General features: G+C 42.3%; 1 protein-coding gene across 1 annotated transcript in view; it reads right to left on the bottom strand.

The window, feature by feature from the left end:
- The window catches only part of SYT3 (synaptotagmin 3), a 402,879-nt gene that overhangs the window by 122,254 nt on the left and 260,819 nt on the right, over positions 1-19,806 (bottom strand). Inside the window, exon 5 of the mRNA XM_082273899.1 lies at positions 12,930-13,308. Within this exon, the coding sequence (XP_082130025.1) occupies positions 12,930-13,308 (379 nt within the window). The remainder of the gene's footprint in view (positions 1-12,929; positions 13,309-19,806) is intronic.

Here is a 19,806-nt window from a genome sequence, read left to right as displayed (position 1 = left end):
TGACCATAGAGCCCTGTGATCCTATATAGAAGGATCACATGGGCTCTATGATCATTCCAGAGAGAAGAATGGTCAGCTGTGTTTACAACACCTGACCGTTCTTCTCTCTCAGCGGGGAGCGATCGCGGGTGTCAGGCGGCAATTGGAGCCACCTGCCCTGTGCATCGGAGTCCCCGCTGCCGAATGGAGTCGGGAGCGCGCCGGCGGCAGTGCGTGCTTGCCCCCTAGCTGCCTGCGTGCGACCGACGTAGACCTAGGTCGGTTTGCGCAGGAGCACCGCACTGATGCTGTAACACGGTCGGCAACCGGATAAAAAATAAAATGTATCTCAGGCTTTCCAGCCAAATACACGGCAGTGTTTACAACAGCCAGGGCCAGACATGACGTCATAACGTCGCGCCCAGCCTCCGAGAGCTATAGAGATGACCGGGGAGCATCTGGTTCTCAGTCAGCTCTATGGTAAACTTCCACCACTGGCAGATCCCTTCTCTGGCTCACCGATTGAGTGGGCAAGCCGGTAGAAGCTCCGGAGGGCAGCAAGAGGGGGGGGGGCGTCCCCCTCCCACCACCTGTAAAAACAATCAAGTGGCTGAACAGCTGCTATGATTATTTTTACTTTGAAGGGAATTGCCGGCAGAAAAAAAAAAAGATATAGGATATCTGAATGATATGCTGCAGGCAACATTCAGATTTAACCACTTAAACTCCAGGACGTCATATAACGTCCACCTAAGAAGAAATAGTTAAAACGCAATGAAACCTGGAGGTCCTTTAGGCGTTAATTTTTGCTGGAGTTCCTCTTTAAACTGTAGCAGTCCGTTTCTGGGCGAGCTTTTCTTATTTGGAAGAAAAATAGGACAGAAAAAAATCTGTACTGTGTATTGGCAAAAACGTTGGCTCTATTTATTTCATGAGTTCCTCATTTCACATTAATATCCTGCTTTTTAATTAGACTGGCTTTCTTCCTTGCATCCTGTAATGACATATTGAAGGAAGTAGCTAATCCCTGTAATGGCCGTGCTTTTAAAAGAAACAGTTTGCTGCTCTTACTGCTTCTTGTTTCTTAAAAGCAAAAATGGGTAAAGGTTATTGGGAAGTGGGCGGTATGAAGAAGGTACATTTTGAAAAGGCAGCTATTGAAATGAATAGAAAATGCATAGAAAACGCACCCCAATTGCTCTTTAGTGTGTTTTTTAACCACTTCAGCCCCGGAAGGTTTTACCCCCTTAATGACCAGGCCATGTTTTGTGATTCGGCACTGCACTGCTTTAACTGAGAATTGCGCGGCTGTGCGACTCTGTACCCACATAAAATTGATGTCCTCCCCCCCCCCCCCACAAACAGAGCTTTCTTTTGGTGGTATTTGATCACCTCTGCGGTTTTTGAATTTTGCGCTATAAACAAACAGAGAGCGACAATTTAAAAAAAAAATAAATAAATGTTTTTTACTTTTTGCTATATAATATTCCCAATAAAAAAAAATGTAAACAAAACTATTTTTTTTATCATTTCAGGCCAATTTGTATTCTGCTACATATTTTTGGTAAAAAAAAATCCCCAAAAGTCTATATTAATTGCTTTGCGCAAAAGTTATATCGTTTACAAACTATGGGATAGAGTTTTGGGCTTTTATTTTATTTTTTGTTGTTTTTATTATTAATGGCGGCGATCGGAAATTTTTAGTGCAACTGCGACATTGCGGCAGACAAATGTGACACTTTTTGGGGACCAGTGACACCAATACAGTGATCAGTGCTAAATAATATGCACTGTTACTGTATAAATGACACTGGCAGGGAACTGGTTAAGACTGGGGTGATCAAGGGGTTAAGTGTGCTCCTAAATTGTGCTTACTAACTGTGGGGGGGAAGGCTCTGTGACAGGCACACAGAGATCAGTGTTTCACCTTAGCTTGGACACACAATCTCATTGTGCTTGTCTGACAGGAGAGCCGCCTGCCTTGTTTACATAGGCAGACAGCTTTTCTGTCAGTTTCCCTAAAGATCGCAGGAGGCTGGCAGTGATCTCACCTGCTCCTCCCGTGTTCTAGCTGCCGCCGCCGAGACCACATTCACATAACATGGGGGTGATCAAGGGGTTAAGTGTGCTCCTAAATTGTGCTTACTAACTGTGGGGGGGGGGTGGGGCTCTGTAAAAGGCACACATTGATCGGTGTTTCAGCTTAGCTCAGACACACAATCTCAGTGTGACTGTCTAACAGGAGAGCCGCCTGCTTTGTTTACATAGGCAGATGGCTCTCCTGTCAGTTTTCCTGAAGATTGCGGTAGGCCAGTGGAAATCGTGCATGCTCCTCCCGCAGTCTGGCTCCTGCTGTGCATACTGGGGGTCAGGCACCCAGAAAACACATCAAAAATGTATCTGCATTTTTCACACGTTTTTTGAGTCACATGACCATGTTTCACAGGTGCATGCTGGAAGTCCAGCACCCAAAAAACAAACTGGAAACACATCGAAAACGTGTAAAAAAAAAAAAAAAAAAAAGAATAAAAAATGTGCTGCAGTTGCATTTTGGTGCATTTTTTGACTCACTTGTTCATTTTTCACAGGTGTGCGCTGGGAGTCAGGCACCCACATAACCCACCAGAAGGGCATCAAAAAAGTATATGCATTTTTTTAACAAATTAGTGTGAAAGCAGCCTTAGGATGGGGCTTGCACATATGATTTAGAGTAGATGTGTAATACAAAGTATGACTTGGCAATCAATCACTGCTGGCATGCCCAAGGAACATAGGGAGCCAAAGCTGACTCCACCCACAAAAGTCCACCAACAAATCTGAATGGATGAGTGACTCACCACCATAGTGCTCTGCCATGGCCATTCTTGGTATTTCCCAGCACACTTACCAGCCAGCCTGCTAAACAACCAAATTGACCCTAAAGCCCCGTACACACGTACTGATCGTCGGCCGAACGATCGGCCGTCTTTTGTCCAGGGCTGTCGTGTCTGTTGAAAACTGCAAAAGACTGCACACTAATTTTGTCGGCCAACAACAGCCGACTGCAGAAGTGATGTCATGTGAGGGTTAACTTTCCTTGTCTTTTTTCTTTTCTGAGCATGCCCAGTCTTGCTAATCTGCTGTCTGTCGGCCAAAATCTGTACTGACTGGCGAACAATCGGCCGTTCTGGTGTTGGCCAACAAAAATTTTAATGCCTGCACGACAGATTCTCTCCGGCCGAAAATGCACTGTCGGCTGTCGGAAGCATCATACTAACAAGCCTACAATCGGCCGATCGGTCGTCGGCCGAATATTTACGGCCGACAATCGGTACGTGTGTACGGGGCTTAACAGTTTGCTGGGAAATCATTTGTTTGTTTGTGATGTGCATTGCCCTTCCATGTGCACCTTGCAGCAAAGGCCAGTTATAGGTTGGGGTGGTTGCCACTTTTTGTACAGTTAGTTGAACTGGGTGTACGGCTGTACTGGATGCCTTCGCTGCCATTGCGCTTTTGCTGGACGTCACGTGCATCCCTGTGCCTTCAAAGGAGGGGTGGGCTCTCTCCATTGCCCTTAACCTATCCATTCTTATATGTACTTTTTCTATGGAGACTCTGGAAACTTTAGAGTTAGGACTGCAGTATATACAGAGGTCCATTGGCACGGGCACTGTGGCTTACACATATATTTGCAAACGTGTGCAAAGAAAAACCCTCTGTTGTTCTACAAGGTCAGCTTGGTTCTTTTGCAGGCTGGCTGGTAAGTGTGCTGGGAAATCTTTTGTTTGAGAATTACTCTTCTACCTCTGGCATGTGTGAGGATACCCAATAGTCATAGTCAGGGCTTTTTTTCAGCGGGAACGCGGGGGAACGCAGTTCCGGCACCTCCAGGACTGACTGTATGTAATGGCACAGGGTGCTGGGGTGTGCTGCAGGGTCTATTGATAATAACTGCTGGGGTATCTATTCTAACTGGAAGGAATATATTTTTGCAGGGGGGTCTGTTGTTACTGAGGTCTATCATTGCTGCTGTGGGATCTATTGTTGCTGGGGTGGGTCTTATGTTGCTGGGGGGTGTCAGTTGTTGCTGGGAGAGATATACTGTTGAGGGAGGGGCCTATTGATGCTGGCTGTAGGGAGATATGTTGCTGTTGCTGCTGGGAGTCTATTGTTGTTGAGGGGGAAATTTTGTTGCGGGTGGTCCATTGTTGTTAGAGGGATCTATTGTTACTGGCTGCAGGGGATTTATTTTACTGCTTTTCTTGTTATTATTCCCAAATTCCATACACATTACTTAACACCACAAAATTTTACTTGGTTCTGTATTGTCTTAAAGGGCAGTATTGGGAGGTGGGTAAGGGATTGAACCAAGGAACGGTGCTTGGAGGTGGGTAGGGGGCGGAGAAAAGAGGTACCTCTAAAAGAGGGAGTTCCTGCACCTATTCTCTGAGAAAAAAAGCCCTGGTCATAGTATATACATCAGTCGTAGATGTGCATATGTTGGGAGGGTCTTGAACATCTATATATATATATATATATATATATATATATATATATTGTGTTTCTTTTCAAATAATTTAATTGTTTCTTTTGCAAAGTACCACAGATGGCAATTGTACAGATAGACATGAATTCATATCCATAGATCATATAGAAGAAAGGAGGCACCATAGTGCATATTGCAAGGTACCATAACTCAGAAGTCAGAACATGTTAGACCATATATATGATGAACAAGTTAAGAGTGGTAGCAGGAACAGACATGGTTTCATATTCTGTATATGAAGATAGATGTCCTTTTCACTCAGAATTATGAACAATCAAATCAAAAAAATAACTAGAAGGACAGAAGAAAGAGAAGAGTTGAGAAAAAGGGGAGAAGTCAAAGATCAGGCGTGTACCCCTTCCCAACATGGCCAATCTCCTTCTAGGGTCTTGCTGGACCACTCCATCTCCATCAGGAAACCGCCTCTTTAGTATCGGGGGTCAGTTTTGCTGCCAGAACAACCACATACTTTTTACTGTCCATCATGTCTTCCATGGGGTGATGTGTTTCTGGTCCATAAGCAGTAAAGTACCCCCTAAAACAGGGGTGTCAAACTCAATTTAATCGTGGGCCACATCAGTATTATGATTGCCCTCAAAAGGGCCGGTTGTATCTAAGACTAGATGTCCAGAGCATCCCCTACCCTTACATAAGACGCTGAGCCTCCCCACCATCAGAAGTTGAGTCCTCCACCCTCCCTTACATCACAGTGCACCCCCCCCCTTACCTTGTGCTGCTGCTGGGAAGAAGCTAGAGGCATTGCTGGAAAGTAGAAAGTACCGGGTCTAGAGGAGGTCCAGAAGAGGGCCAAATAAAATGTCCTGGAGGGCCGAATTCGGCTTGACACATGTGCCCTAAAACACGACCAAGTGGGGGTTTATAGGCTTGCTGGAAGTAGTCAGTTCAAAGCGGTTCTCCAGGCGAGCGCTGAACGTAGTTTGACCTGTGTCCATGTATATAAAACTGGGTTTCATCTGAGAATATTACTTTCTTCCCCTGCTCCAATGAAGGCCCCTTGAACCTCCTTTAGGGAAAAGGAGCCTTGACTGCTGGAAGCATGGCGTCACTGTGGGTGTGAACCTAAAAGATAAGTTGAGTAGCTCCCTTGGGATTGGCTACAAAGACCTGAGGTGACTGGGTGGAACTCTAGGAAAAGGCTACGCTGGGGCACATCCAACTGCTCTGAGGAGATTCAGCTGTTACAAGAGTTGCTAGGTGAGTATCCCTCCTCTGTTCACAGGCCCCTCACTACCAAATTTCACAGGAGTTGTCCTTCCACTGCGTTCCTGTACCATCATGGACACAGAATTTTTATCCGGGCTGACTGGCTGCTTTCTCTTCTTAAGCTGACTGGCTGCTGTCCCCTCAGCTCCTACACCTGCTGACCATCCCCCGCTGCCAAGCCACCCTCCTCCAGGGTGATTCAATGCAATTTTCCTCCATCCAGACCGAGTCCCAGCCCCTCCAGGGTCACTACTAATACAGGTATTGGTTCTGAGCATTCAAGTCCAGTCTCTATGCTTAAAACAAATAAACATTGCCCTAGTAGATCAAGAGAAAAGAGCAGCTGGCAAAAGAACAATTAGATTGGATCGTAAACAGTATTTTGCCACGCTAGTGATAAAAACAATCAAAACATAATAAATTCCAACAAAGATTAAGTGAATATAATCTAAAAAGTGAGTCCTATATGATGTGTGGAGATTCTAAAAATAAAAGTTCCAAATTCATTAAAGCCCAATAGATGTGTTCAATATAAACAAAAATGCCAATCCAATTACCAGAACTAGTGAATCCTTTATTTGGAAAAGTCAATAGCGCTGCATCAATAATCAATTGAAATGGAACCTATTGCTTCTCTCCATCATCTGTGGTTAATGCAGTCTCCCAAGTGAAAATAGAAAGTGTTCCATCATAACATATAAGGGAATAAAACCCACATACTGTAGTGTATACACACACAGAACTGTATAAAAGGTTTATTATAAAAAGGGAAAAACCAGTCACTCACAAGATAAACCAAAAAACAGGCATGTGAATAAAACCAAACAATAAAGGTTCTGGCATCCAATCCAACCAACTCGTGGCTTTAGTGTGCGTGGTGACATCACGAGTGTAAACTCCTCCCTACGCACTTCGTCACAACTGACATCATCGGGGCATGTCATGACCACTAGTTCGGATAAGAATCCGCTTTTTATTCCAAGGTGGAGGCACACTTGTTTGAATCACATTTTGGATTGTTATTTTTGTTTATAATGGACACATCTATTAGGCTTGAACAAATTTGGAACTTTTAGATTTAGAAATATCCACTTGGATATACAGTATCTCACAAGAGTGAGTACAACCCTCACATTTTTGTAAATATTTTATTATATCTATTCATGTGACAACACTGAAGAAATGAAACTTTGCTACAATGTAAAGTAGTGAGTGTACAGCTTGTATAACAGTGTAAATTTGCTGTCCCCTTAAAATAACTCAACACACAGCATTAATGTCTAAACCGCTGGCAACAAAAGTGAGTACTCCCCTAAGGTAAAATGTCCAAATTGGGCCCAACGTGTGGCCACCATTATTTTTTGTAAATATTTTATTATATCTATTCATGTGACAACACTGAAGAAATTACACTTTTCTATAATGTAAAGTAGTGAGTGTACAGCTTGTATTACAGTGCAAATTTGCTGTCCCCTCAGAATAGCTCAACACACAGCCATTAATGTCTAAACCACTGGCAACAAAAGTGAGTACACCCCCAAGTGAAAATGTCCAAATTGGGCCCAACTAGCCATTCCCCCCCCCCCCCCGGTGTCATGTGACTCGTTAGTGTTACAAGGTCTCAGGTGCAAATGGGGAGCAGGTATGTTAAATTTGGTGTTATCACTCTCACTCTCTCATACTGGTCACTGGAAGTTCAACATGGTACCTCATGGCAAAGAACTCTCTGAGGATGTGAAAAATAGATTTGTTGCTCTACATAAAGATGGCCTAGGCTATAAAAAAATTGCCAGGAAACTGAGCTGCAGCACGGTGGCCAAGACTATACAGCGGTCTACCAGGACAGGTTCCACTCAAGACTGGCCTCGCCATGTTAGACCAAAGAAGTTGTGTGCATGTGCTCAGTGTTATTACCAGAGTTTGTCTTTAGAAAATAGACATATGAGTTGAAGGGGTTGGGGGCTAGCCTGTCAGTGCTCAGACCATACACTGCAACACTGCATCAAATTATTCTGCATGGCTGTCGTCCCAGAAGGAAGCCTCTTCTAAAGATGAAGCACAAGAAAGCCTGCAAACAGTTTGCTGAAGACAAGCAGACTAAGGACGTGGATTACTGGAACCATGTCCTGTGGTCTGATGAGAACAAGATAAACTTATTTGGTTCATATGGTGTCAAGCATGTGTGCCCGCAACCAGGTGAGGAGTATAAAGACAAGAGTGTCTTGCCCTACAGTCAAGCATGGTGGTGGGAGTGTCATGGCCTGTGGCTGCATGAGTGCTGCCGGCACTGGGGAGCTACAGATCATTGAGGGAACCATGAATGCCAACATTTACTGTGACATACTGAAGCAAAGCATGACCCCCTCCCTTCGGAGACTAAACCGCAGGGCAGTATTCCAACATAATAAAAACCCCGAACACACCTCCAAGATGACCATTGCCTTGCTAAAGGAGTCCTCAACATTGTCTATAGTTAAACCTGAGTATGCCTGCCACTAATTCCTTCTCCTATCCCCATTTTACAATAAACCACAAAACAACCAAATACCCCTGGACTCATTATTGGAGTGAGCTGAAGAGAAGAAATTAAGAACTTGTATCTGTCATGACTGTGTGCTGGTAACTCAGGGGGACCCGTAGAATAAACCCGTAGAGTGAATAACGGGCAGTCCTTACGGGGGCAGTGCTACACCTATTAAGAAAGGCATGCCAATAAGATTTTTTAAGCTTAGTCCCTGTTACAGAATACATTTAATTGTATACTTTAATGCAAAATTTTCCAACTTTCTGGCATGTCCACCAAATATAAATCTTTCTGCCAGTAACCGCACTTCCTGTTGCAGACTGACAAAACTAAGCCTGTGCATTTATTCATTTTTGCAAAAGGTGGAATTAACGCTTTCATTTAATCCTGAATACAGCATGATCATACAATCACTACATTAAGCAAAACCAAAACAAACTAAATTAAAACGCAGGTGAATGTGCTATTTGTTAATCTCGCCTAAGCAGCAATAGCTTTTATTGTGTGTCAACAAATTAATGCACTTGTAATGTGATGCCACACATCTCCAAGTAAGTACACTTATGAGTATAATTATTTTATGTATACTGTTGCTGAGAAGAATTTAATATTTTATGAAAACACACTGTGCAACAAAAGTTAACATTATTTTCAGAAGACAGATAATGCTAATGAAAATTAATAAGATGCATTCCGTGGACGGATAATTATTCAGTCGTGGAATTACATCCAATAGTTTTATGCAAGAGGAGTCAACGTAACTCTTCAAATTAAGAGAGACTTTCAGAAGTCTCCCAGAGGTATAGTCATTAGAATGTTGTATATTTAATTTTAGATGTGTACAGTAAACTTTAAACAGTGCCAAGCAAAAGGAGCAGCCAGGAGGCTAAGTAACACTTTGAACAAACAAGCATTGCAGCATAAAGAGCACAAAGTAGTTTGCACTGATGTGAATTGAAGCATAGCCATTATGAGAGATGAGAAAATAAGGAAAGTGAACATTTCTAGCTGAACTCTAGGCAAATGGCTGCATGTGCTGCTGCAATACATGTATGTGGACTGTCTTAAGGAACTATTGCTCCTGCCCTTAAGACGTTGCGGCTGATTGAAAACATGCATCTCCAATAGTTCAGCCGTCACATCGGCTGTGCTGCCACTCCCAACAGGTCAGGGAAAAGCCAAGTGAAACTCTAAAAAGAAAAAACAGAGGGCGTACCAGCCTAGTGCATTACCTTTGCGACAATTTTAAAAATATATACACATCATACTCACAAACAAGATGAAATGTCAATCGAAATATATATATATGTCCACCAGATACTCGACACAGCATGGTCTGCTGGTTAGTGACAGTTGTGGAATGGAAACATCCAAATAAATCTGACACGTTTCGAGGGGTGTTCTCTCTTCTTTAGAGCTGATCCAGCTCTGAAGAAGAGGGGACACCCCTCGAAACGCGTCAGTTTTATTTGGATGTTTCCATTCCACAACTGTCACTAACCGGCAGACCATGCTGAGTGGAACATCTGGTGGACTTATATATATAGTTTTGCTTGACAATTCATCTTGTTTGTGAGTATGATGTGTATATATTTAAAAAAAAAAAAAATTGTCGCAAAGGTAATGGGCTAGGCTGGTGCGCCCCCTGTTTTTTCTTTTTAGATGTGGACTGTCTTACCTGACAATGGATTTGAAATTCTGTTCAACCAATCTTGTAATTAAACCACCCTTTTCCCAGCATAGATCGCACAGGCTGATCTGTGACCTCACATTTTCATCACTGAAGTTAAGCAGTAAAGCTTGAGCAAAGAACCAAACCCAGCCTGCCAAGCTTTACTAAAGTTAAGCAGTAAATCTTGACCAAAGAACCAAACTCAGCCTGCCAAGCTTTACTAAAGTTAAGCAGTAAATCTTGACCAAAGAACCAAACCCAGCCTGCCAAGCTTTACTAAAGTTAAGCAGTAAATCTTGACCAAAGAACCAAACACAGCCTGCCAAGCTTTACTAAAGTTAAGCAGTAGCATCTTGACCAAAGAACAAAACTCAGCCTGCCATTTGATTAGTTAGGACTTATTCACACTTGCGTGGAAAGGTGGTAAAAACACAAGGCTGAGCTGTGTTTTCACTGCCCCCCATTCACCCCCTCTTAAGCTGCAAAGGTAGTGGATAGGGGTGCACATATACCGTAACAAAAGTTATATCCCCAATGTCAAGTTCAGCGGGGAGCAGCATTTATTGAACACAAGGATTCCAAATAGAGGGGGCCACCCCAAAACTGTGTGCAATGCATGTGGTTTTAATGCGGTGATGCAGAGTTTTAGGGCTAAAGCAGGGAGAAGGTGGCATAATGCCCTCTAAAGACCGATCCACCGCAGATCGCACTTCAAAGGGCTAATGCTAATGTTAACGAGTCTTAAAGGTGTAAAAGCACCATGGTATGTTCTCCTCCCTCCTGTATGCATGCTCATGCCCCGATTAGCTCAGAGTAACAGTCAATTCTCTAAAGCAGGCAGGGAATCCAGGAAGTTGTGTAAAGAGGTGGCCAGCAGACAGGCAAAACTGATAACATGGCAGGTGATTTTTTTAAGAAAGCTTATATTGGATTGTCAAATATAACTATTGTTTGTTTTGGTATCATAATGCTGATCTTATAAACATTAAAGTGAATGCTTTGACCATAGAACTCCTGTAATACCATTGGTATAGCTAACTTAAGCTTAGCTTGAAACCCAACTATGGGCTCATGATGAGATGAGTGTTATTACACTTGCAGTTTGTGCACCAAATCTAGCTAAAACATTAAGGCTTGCCAAGTTTAAGCCATTTTGAGTTCTGCAACAAGCTAGAATACATTGTGAGACCCCTAGATGTCACAGAATAGCAAGCACACAGAGGAAGTGTCCAAGGCCTTTAAACTTGCAGCTAATAATCTTTAGATTGGGGGCATGGGGTTAAAATGACACTCAGGGCAAAGCGATTGTGTTTCTGTAAATTTGTCACCCCGACCCTGAGATATCTTTGCAGCAAAACTCTTTCCTCTATTGCAAATTCCACCTACATAACAGGTGTCAGCTGTTGTCAGAGTCTAGAGGGAGGAATGACGTCACTCTCTCCACCATGTGACAGTGTTCGGCCTGGTGTTTGACCGATAGGTCTGAGCAATCATCATGGGAGGAGTTCACATGCTCCCTAATGACAACCTAAATCAGGGGTCTCCAAACTATGGCCCTCCAGTTGTTCAGGAACTATTATTCCCATTATGCCCAGTCATGTCTGTGAATGTCAGAGGTTTACAATGCCTCATGGGACATGTGGTTCCACAACAGCTGGAGGGCCGTAGTTTGGAGATCCCTGACCTAAACAAAAAAATGAACCAGGTCTGTCTATAGATACACTATAAAGTTGAATACGTTTAATTTGTTTTTTCTCTTAGGAAATTACACTGCAACCTTATACTAAGCTTTGAACGCCACTCAAAGCCAGGGATTTAATTCCCATGATCTGCAGGTGAAGGGGTGCAGACTCTCAGTATGCCCATCCAGAGTGTTGTGTGCAATAAATAGAGAAAACTCCGCTCTCCCAACCAGACTCCATATACTGTGTATAAGGATCGGCTTCAGCCTACATGTTTCCACCCAAAAAAAAAAAAAACATGCCCCTCCCATGCATTTCACTCCACACACTGGGGCTTAGTCAATATAAATAAGACCTGTGGGTGGGGCAAAACGCCTCAGGTGTGCTTTCTTGTTGGAGACATGTAGGCTGAAGCCGAGTCTTATACACAGGATGATGGGAGATTGGCATTTTTTTCTATTTACTATCTTCCATGCCCCCTTATTCATTTTATTGTGCTTCTCAGAACGCTTTCCAGCAGACATGGGAGTAAGTCACACATGTGCAAGCCACAAGCAAGCCTCAAGTCTTAACCTTCAAGTCTCAAGCAAGTCCCAAGTTACTGTGGCGAAAAGCAAGCAAGTCAAGTCGAGTCCCTGCTAGAAGTCAAGCAAGTCAAGTCAAGTCATTTATTTTGGTCACGTCACAAATCAAGCCAAAATACTGATCTACCCCAATTTTCACCTTTAAATCAGTTAAAAGTCAGTGGTCAGGAAATGTTTTGTTTTATTTTCAACATTAACAAAACTGCTTAGTGCTTTTTTCTTGGCATATTAAAGAAACACTTTGAATGCCCAAAACGCTCAAAATCCTTCGTCCGGTCATGTTTCAACACCACAGTCACTAAAAACATGTGAAGTATTTCCATTGTTAAAAAGCCAGTGTCCTAAAAATCAGAACACACTGAGGTGTTTTAAGTGACTGTGGTGTCAGAAACATAACAGGCACATTCATTTTGCTTTAACACATCTTGAGAAAATGCAAATATTTAATAACTTAAAAAAGTAAAGTCATTTCGAGTCATTTGTCTCAAGTCAAAGTCAAGTCTCAAGTCATGAATACCAAGTCAAAGTCAAGTCGAGTCTTTTATTCATTTTAGTCAAGCAAGTCCCAAGTCCTCAAACTGGTGACTTAAGTCAAGTCATGTGACTCAAGTCCCCCACCTCTGCTTTCCAGTTCCAGAATATAAGACAAAACACAACCACTGTAAAAATATCCAACCATTTATAGTTAAAAAAAACAATTCTATGCCAGCATAAAACTGGTATGCACAATGCAGCTTACCTGTTAGTAGGAGCAATATTTGCAACTTGCTGGTGTGACTGTGCATAAGGCATCTGAGATTCCTTGGCCACACCCTGGCTATCTACTGGTATGTCTGGGGACGTTTGACTGATTTTTAAGTTGGCTTCTGGGTAAGAGTCCATATCTAAATAAGAGCGTTCAGGCATCTCAACTCCAAGCTCTACTCTATCCACCAACAAGTCCCCATAGTGGGAGTGGTGAAGATGCCCATGGTGTCCATGATCTTTGCGTTGAGTCTGGGAAGAACCTTTGTCCCTCCATGGTATCCAACATAATTTCCAGGAGACAAAGAGTAAGACTCCAAGGAGAACAATTCCACAGAAGGTGACAATAACGGAAAGCAGGCTAACCGAGACATCTGCAAGAGAAGCAATAGAGGTGTCATTTTTTTTTTTTTTACATAATGTTTATATGCCATGAGAAAATAACCAATACTACATTTTGGGAAGTAAATCTGTACTGAAAGAAAGACATGGGCTGCCAATGCTGACAACTTCTTGAAATGTTTGTTTTCTGGCTCATATGCAGAAATACCAGCTTCAATAATTTGATCTACTGACCTGAGCTAGCATGTGAGCTTGTGATCCAAGAGTGACGTAAGAGTTTGGACTGTTTTTCTGACATCAATCCCATCATGCTAATTCTGGGTAAGTGACTTAGACGTCAGAAATAGACAGTCGAATAGTGTTTTTACAATAAGTTAAAAAATGGCGGCCCTTCTATTTTTCTCAATGCAGATCTACTTTATCAACAAACATAACTCAGGCATATGATCCATATCACAACTACCTACAACAGGCAGGTCATACTTCTCCAAAACTGATGCCCCTTTTTTATTTGGGGGGAAGTGCTGGTTCTTTCTAAGGCAGAGTTCATTCAAATGCACAAGGGGGACCTTTGATTGCCCAACCCAATATAAAATTATATAAAAAGAATTGTAATTTTTTTGGCATCATAGAAGTTATTAGACCCAATAAGCGTATACCTTGTAAATTTATGAGAAATGTATTATCGGGAGGTGGAGCCTTACCCACTGACATCACCCGCTGCTTTCTTGTAGAGCCGACCGGCATCGCTTCATACTTTGGATATGTCGCTTTACTATGGAGGAGTGTTTGTAAGTGTATTACTTATCTAATAATTTTTGTTTAAACGGTATACACTTAGAGCCCATTCACATTAGCGCGACTTGTCAGGTGACTTGTCAGCCTGACAAGTCGCGCTCGGTCACGGTCCATTGATTAGCACAGGACCCATTCTAATAGGAGCGGCACAAGTCGCTCCTACTTAGGAAAAGGGTCCTGTACTACTTTGGGGTGACCTGGAGGCAACTTGCATAGACTTCCATTATGTGAAGTCTCTGCAAGTCGCGGTGCACGTGACTTCACAGGTTGCCCCCCAAAGTCGTGTTGCGCTAGTCTGAATGGGCTCTTAGAGATTTCTCTTCTTACATTTATGCCTGCCTGATAGGCTATCTCTACCGCCGGTTTGAAGTGGATTATCTAGGAGTTTTTCTTTGTCTACTGATGCTCCAAAAGCCTGTTTGACCCACTGGTAATACAGGGATCTCTGAATGAGGTGAGCGCATTTGAGTGCTTTTTGGTGAAGGGAGTGTCACCTCTATTTTCTATGAGGGACTTTTGGGCTTTATTATGATCTTTCAATGAATTTTTAAGATATTAAGATTTTATTGTTTGCGCCACACTATATTTTATGCATTTTCCCAGGTGTAAACCTTAAGACTATGAACAATGTTAACCAAGGGGTTTTTCTTGTTTTTGCTTTGCAGTCCTGATGAAGGGGACCTCTTGGAGCACCAAAACATGCTGAGTATTTTTAAACAATCTTCCAACAGGCTAGATACTATACTCTAGAAACATTCCTTAAAAGTCTACAGAAAATATTCAGGAGATGAATGGTAAGGTGAGCTGTAACTATTTGCTCTTTAGAACACACAAGGACATTGGCACAGAATAATCTGTCTACCAATGGTGAAAAAAGAAGATAGTAGATGGGCCTGGTGGAGGTCTGGATGGGTGCTGAGTAAATAAAAACATTTAAAGGCTCAGACTGTGAACTAACTTGGGGGTGATTTTGACTAAACAGATTTTGCCATGCTACTGATTTTAATTTATTAGAATGTATCCTCAAATTTTGACAAGCAGACTGCTTAGATAAAATATACTGTAACTAGAAGAATCACATGGCTTTGTTAGAAAACAGAGCCGTCTCAATGACAAACGCAACATTTTTTTTTTTTTTAAAAAGTGGTTGTAAACCCTTACATATACCCAGTGAAGGGACTGGCCTCAGCTGATACACAGAGATTAAACAAATCCTCCTACATAGGTTTTTACCTGTCTATCTGCAGCCATTTCTTCTCTACATCCGTTCAAAGTGCTGAACTTTAAAGCTTGCCTGATAGTTCAGAAAAAGGGGGGCAGAAAGCTGAAGTTACACTCTGCAAAGCTCACTGAGGAGAGCTCTGACATCTGATTGGAAGGAAGGGACACACCCCCTTCACACAGCTCAGAGGAACAGAACTGAGGCGGTCTCCCTCCCCTGTCATTATTTTCCTCTTGGTTTCAGAAAAACCCATCAGAAGAGATTCATGGTGATAGCAGAGGAAAGAAGCAGCAGACAAAAGTGCTCTTAATGGAGACAAGTACACACTATAAAGCAGTGGTCCTCAACCCTGGTCCTCAGGGCCCACTAACAGGCAAGGTTTACAAGATAACTGAAATACATCCCAGGTGATATCATTTGCTGCTTAGTGATTGCAGTACTCTAGTCTGCATCTCCTCAAGGTAATACTTAAAATCTGGCCTGTTAGTGGGCCTTGAGGACCGGAGTTGAGGACCACTGCTATAAAGGGACATGCTTTGTTCATATTTCATGTTTGAGTTTTACAACCACTTTAAGTGCATCTCATGTGTACCTAGAAAAAAAAACCTTTCCTCAAGAAAGACAATCCCTGTTGTAAAAAAGAAAAGGAAGAAGAAGAATAACTGACGAAAATGTTTTTAAAGAGTTAAAAAGAATGTTCCTAACACCCAAAAGCCATTTAAAGCCCACTGAACCCTTTTCAAACTATCTTCATTTCTGTAAATGGTGGTGGCAATGAAAATTCTCTTCCAGCCAGTACTTCTTGCATGTTTGCTAACACCCCGGCAGTGGCATGGGCGGGGGGGGGGGGGGGGGAGGCAAACGGACAACACCATATCCCCCCTCCCTCCCTGACCACACCAGCCCGCACACCATACCCCCACCCCCCGGTCGCTGGCTCACTCACCCTGGACATGTGGAGGGCAGGCAGGCCGCAGCAGCAGCGGTGACGGCTTACCCCTCAGTCTCCTGCATATCCTCCCTCCTCCTCCTCCTTGGCCAACAGCATGGCTTTTCCTTTCAGCCATTCGGGAAACGGGTCTCAGGACCCGCTTCCTGATTGGCCAGGAGGAGGATCCGTGTGACAATAGCCAATATTCACTCGCTATTTTCACACAACTGGGTGGGCTCAGGGTACAGTGCTCTGCGCCCCGAGCCCACCCTTTTTTGAAGCCTATTAGAGCCTCTGGCTCTAATCACATGCTTCAAAAAAAAAAAAAACCCATTGGAATCCATGAGTCCGACGCCCTGAATGTAGATTAGGGGGCCGGACGCATGGATAGGGGGGCGGCGCCCCTACACCCCCAATGGACAGGCTGCCACTGCCCCCCGTTTTATCTTCTTAGTCCGGTGGTCATTTTCTTTTTTAAACTAAAAAGCAAAAACCAAAGTGCCAAGGATTCATTTAAAAAATATATTATGTTTATCCGGGTAAAGTAGAGCGTTACATCTCTGACACTATGGTGGATTAGACATACAGATGTGTGATGAGCCTATTTAACATTGTGACATTCTAAACGCAATGCAATTTTAATAATACATTTCTTAAATGATCTTCTGCACAATCCGCTGCACTGGCTTTGTTTTTAGTTGATTATTCATATTTTTCTTGGATATACAAAGCGTGTAAGAATTGGCATCTGAAGGGAGCATTGCATTATAATCGGGTGATCGTGTTCTGGTTCATATACTGCGACTTTCTACATTCATTGTTTTTTTAAATAGGACATGTAGCATTTCAATGTCTTTGCACAGCAGGCCCATTAAAATTAATGGTGGTATACATTTGGATTTGTTTTCTGTGCATCTGCATTATGGAAAAATCTCTATCCTAAATCTCTCTCTCTCTCTTGCTTTGCATTACAAAACAAAATATCTGCTAATAAAATCCACAAAAATATAAAAGTGTTTCAAATGCACAAAACTGTATGCAGTAATGGGTCAAATACAGAAGTGCAAAAGGTCCATAAGAAATACACACCTACTGCAGATGTCGGACAATTCTAAGGTTACATACATACAGTGGTTACATAGTAGTTGAGGTTGAATAAAGACAATAGTCCATCCAGTTCAACCTGTGTAGGTGTGTGTGGACGTATTCATTTCTCATACCCCTGAATGTTTTGATCTTGGAGATGTATGTCCAAGAGTCTTTTAAAAGTAGCCATATTCCCCGCAGTTACTACCATTTGTGGTAGAGAGTTACACAGTCTTGTAGCCCTTACTGTAAAGAACCCCCTGCGTAGCCTGAGGTTAAACCGCTTCTCCTCTAATCGCATTGTATGGCCTCATGTCCTCTTACATTCCTTGCTACTGAATAGTTTTCTTTCTATGCTGAGATCACCGTTGATGTATTTGTAAATTGCTATCATGTCCCCTCTCGGGTGTTTCTTCTCTAGGGAGAATAAATTGAGCGCTTGTAAGCGCTCTTCATAATTTAGGTCCTCCAATCCCCTAACTAGCTTAGTTGCCCTTCTTTGGACTCTTTCCAGTTCCAGCGCATCCTTTCTGAGGATTGACGACCAGAACTGGACAGAGTACTCCAGGTGTGGCCGGACCAGGGTTTTATAAAGTGGTAGGATCATAGTTTTATCTCTAGAGTATATTCCCTTCCTTATGCATGCTAATATTCTACCGGCTTTGGCAGCTGCAGCTTGACATTGCATGCTATTGCTTAGTCTATCTTCTAGTAAGACTCCCAGATCTTTCTCCATTCTTCATTCCCCCAGAGGTTCCCCCCCAACTTGTATTTTGCGTTTATGTTTTTAGTCCCCACTTCTCCACATTAAACCTCATTTGCCATGTAGTTGCCCACTCTGTTATTTTGTCCAGGTCATTTTGTAAGATTTCTACATCATGATGTGAAGTTTTTGTGTCATCTGCAAAAACTGAGATTGAGCTAACAATCCTGTCCTCGATGCGGTTTATGAATAGATAGCTTATCACAAGCGTATAATAGGTTATCACAACAAAAAGTGAGTACTGTCAGTGATACTTTTTTTTGCACAAATAGGCTGCATTCACACCTTGTCAGACAAAATGCACATCCCATTTGCAGTGCTATTAGTTCTCATTGGCAACCCAAACTTGGGTACCAGGTGCACATTTTGTTGCACCAAAACATGCTTTTAAAAAGTGCGTGAGGCTTACTGCAATAAAGAGGTACTTTGGTGGATTTGTTGCACGTAGGGCAGCCCATTCAAGTGATAGGACTGAAGAAAAAAGTGGTGTTAGGCACCACCAATCCCGCGCAAAGGGCCGTGATATGTGATAAATAATTTGCAAAAAAAGTGTGTCTGTGTAAATATATGGGAGCTCCAACGTGAACGTAAAAACATATGTGTGACAAAATTATATAATAAAATATAATTATAGTTGCGCTCAACCAAAAATTAATAAGGGAATATTATTGTGTATATGAACACCTGTGTAAATAAATTGGCAGTAAATAATGTGTCCAGCGGTGTAAAGAAGTGAATAAACCAATAAATCTTTACAAAATATACCACAAACTCATATCAAAAACATATACTGTGCCAAATAACAATAAATCAGTGAATGCAGTGCAAAACAGTCCCAACAGGGCTGAAAAAACAAACATACAGTCCAAAATGGTCCCCTTTGAAGACGTAGCTGCGTGCTGACGAAACGCGTCGGGATGTTTGATCGCATACGCCACTTCCGGCCTCCGGGTGGAACGCATCGTGGAACGCAGAAGTGCGTTCACCAGGCAAATCGGCACATTTGTTTGTTCCTTTATGCTCCGCTACAAGAAATCGTTTGTAAGTTTTATTCTTTATTAAAATATTTCCTGTTTTATCATACTTCACCATGGAGGCTTTTTCTTTCATCCTATATGTTTGATTGGAGCAACCTTGGAGAGGTTTATAATTTTTGGTGGTCCATTAAATAACTGGCTGGCTCTTGAGGAATCTATATATTTCAACCTGGCATTAACGTATGATTACAAAGGCCCGTATGACCCCTTATAACTTAGGGGTCCACCCCATCTGGTAAGAAGCCTATATCACTGGGTGACCTTGATTTTGGTGGAGGCTACACTGTCAGCAAGATACATCCATAGAACCCAGCCTGGAATATTGATTTTGGACTATATGTTTGTTTGTTTTTTTCAGCCCTGTTGGGACTGTTTTGCACTGCATTCACTGATTTATTGTTATTTGGCACAGTATATGTTTTTGATACGAGTTTATGGTATATTTTGTAAAGATTTATTGGTTTATTCACTTCTTTACACCACTGGACACATTATTTACTGCCAATTTATTTACACAGGTGTTCATATACACAATAATATTCCCTTATTAATTTTTGGTTGAGCGCAACTATTATTATATTTCATTATATAATTTTGTCACAAGTGATAGGACTGCCCTTTGCTGTCACGTAACAAATGCGCTAAAAAAAAAAAAAAAAAAGTGATGCATCATGTAGGTGTAAATGGGACCTT

The sequence above is a fragment of the Pelophylax lessonae genome (genome assembly GCF_965119305.1).
Source record: "Pelophylax lessonae genome assembly, chromosome: 12".
In the NCBI taxonomy this organism is placed as follows: domain Eukaryota; kingdom Metazoa; phylum Chordata; class Amphibia; order Anura; family Ranidae; genus Pelophylax; species Pelophylax lessonae.
Note: the sequence above shows the minus strand (reverse complement) of the source record. Positions and strands in the feature narration are given on the sequence as shown.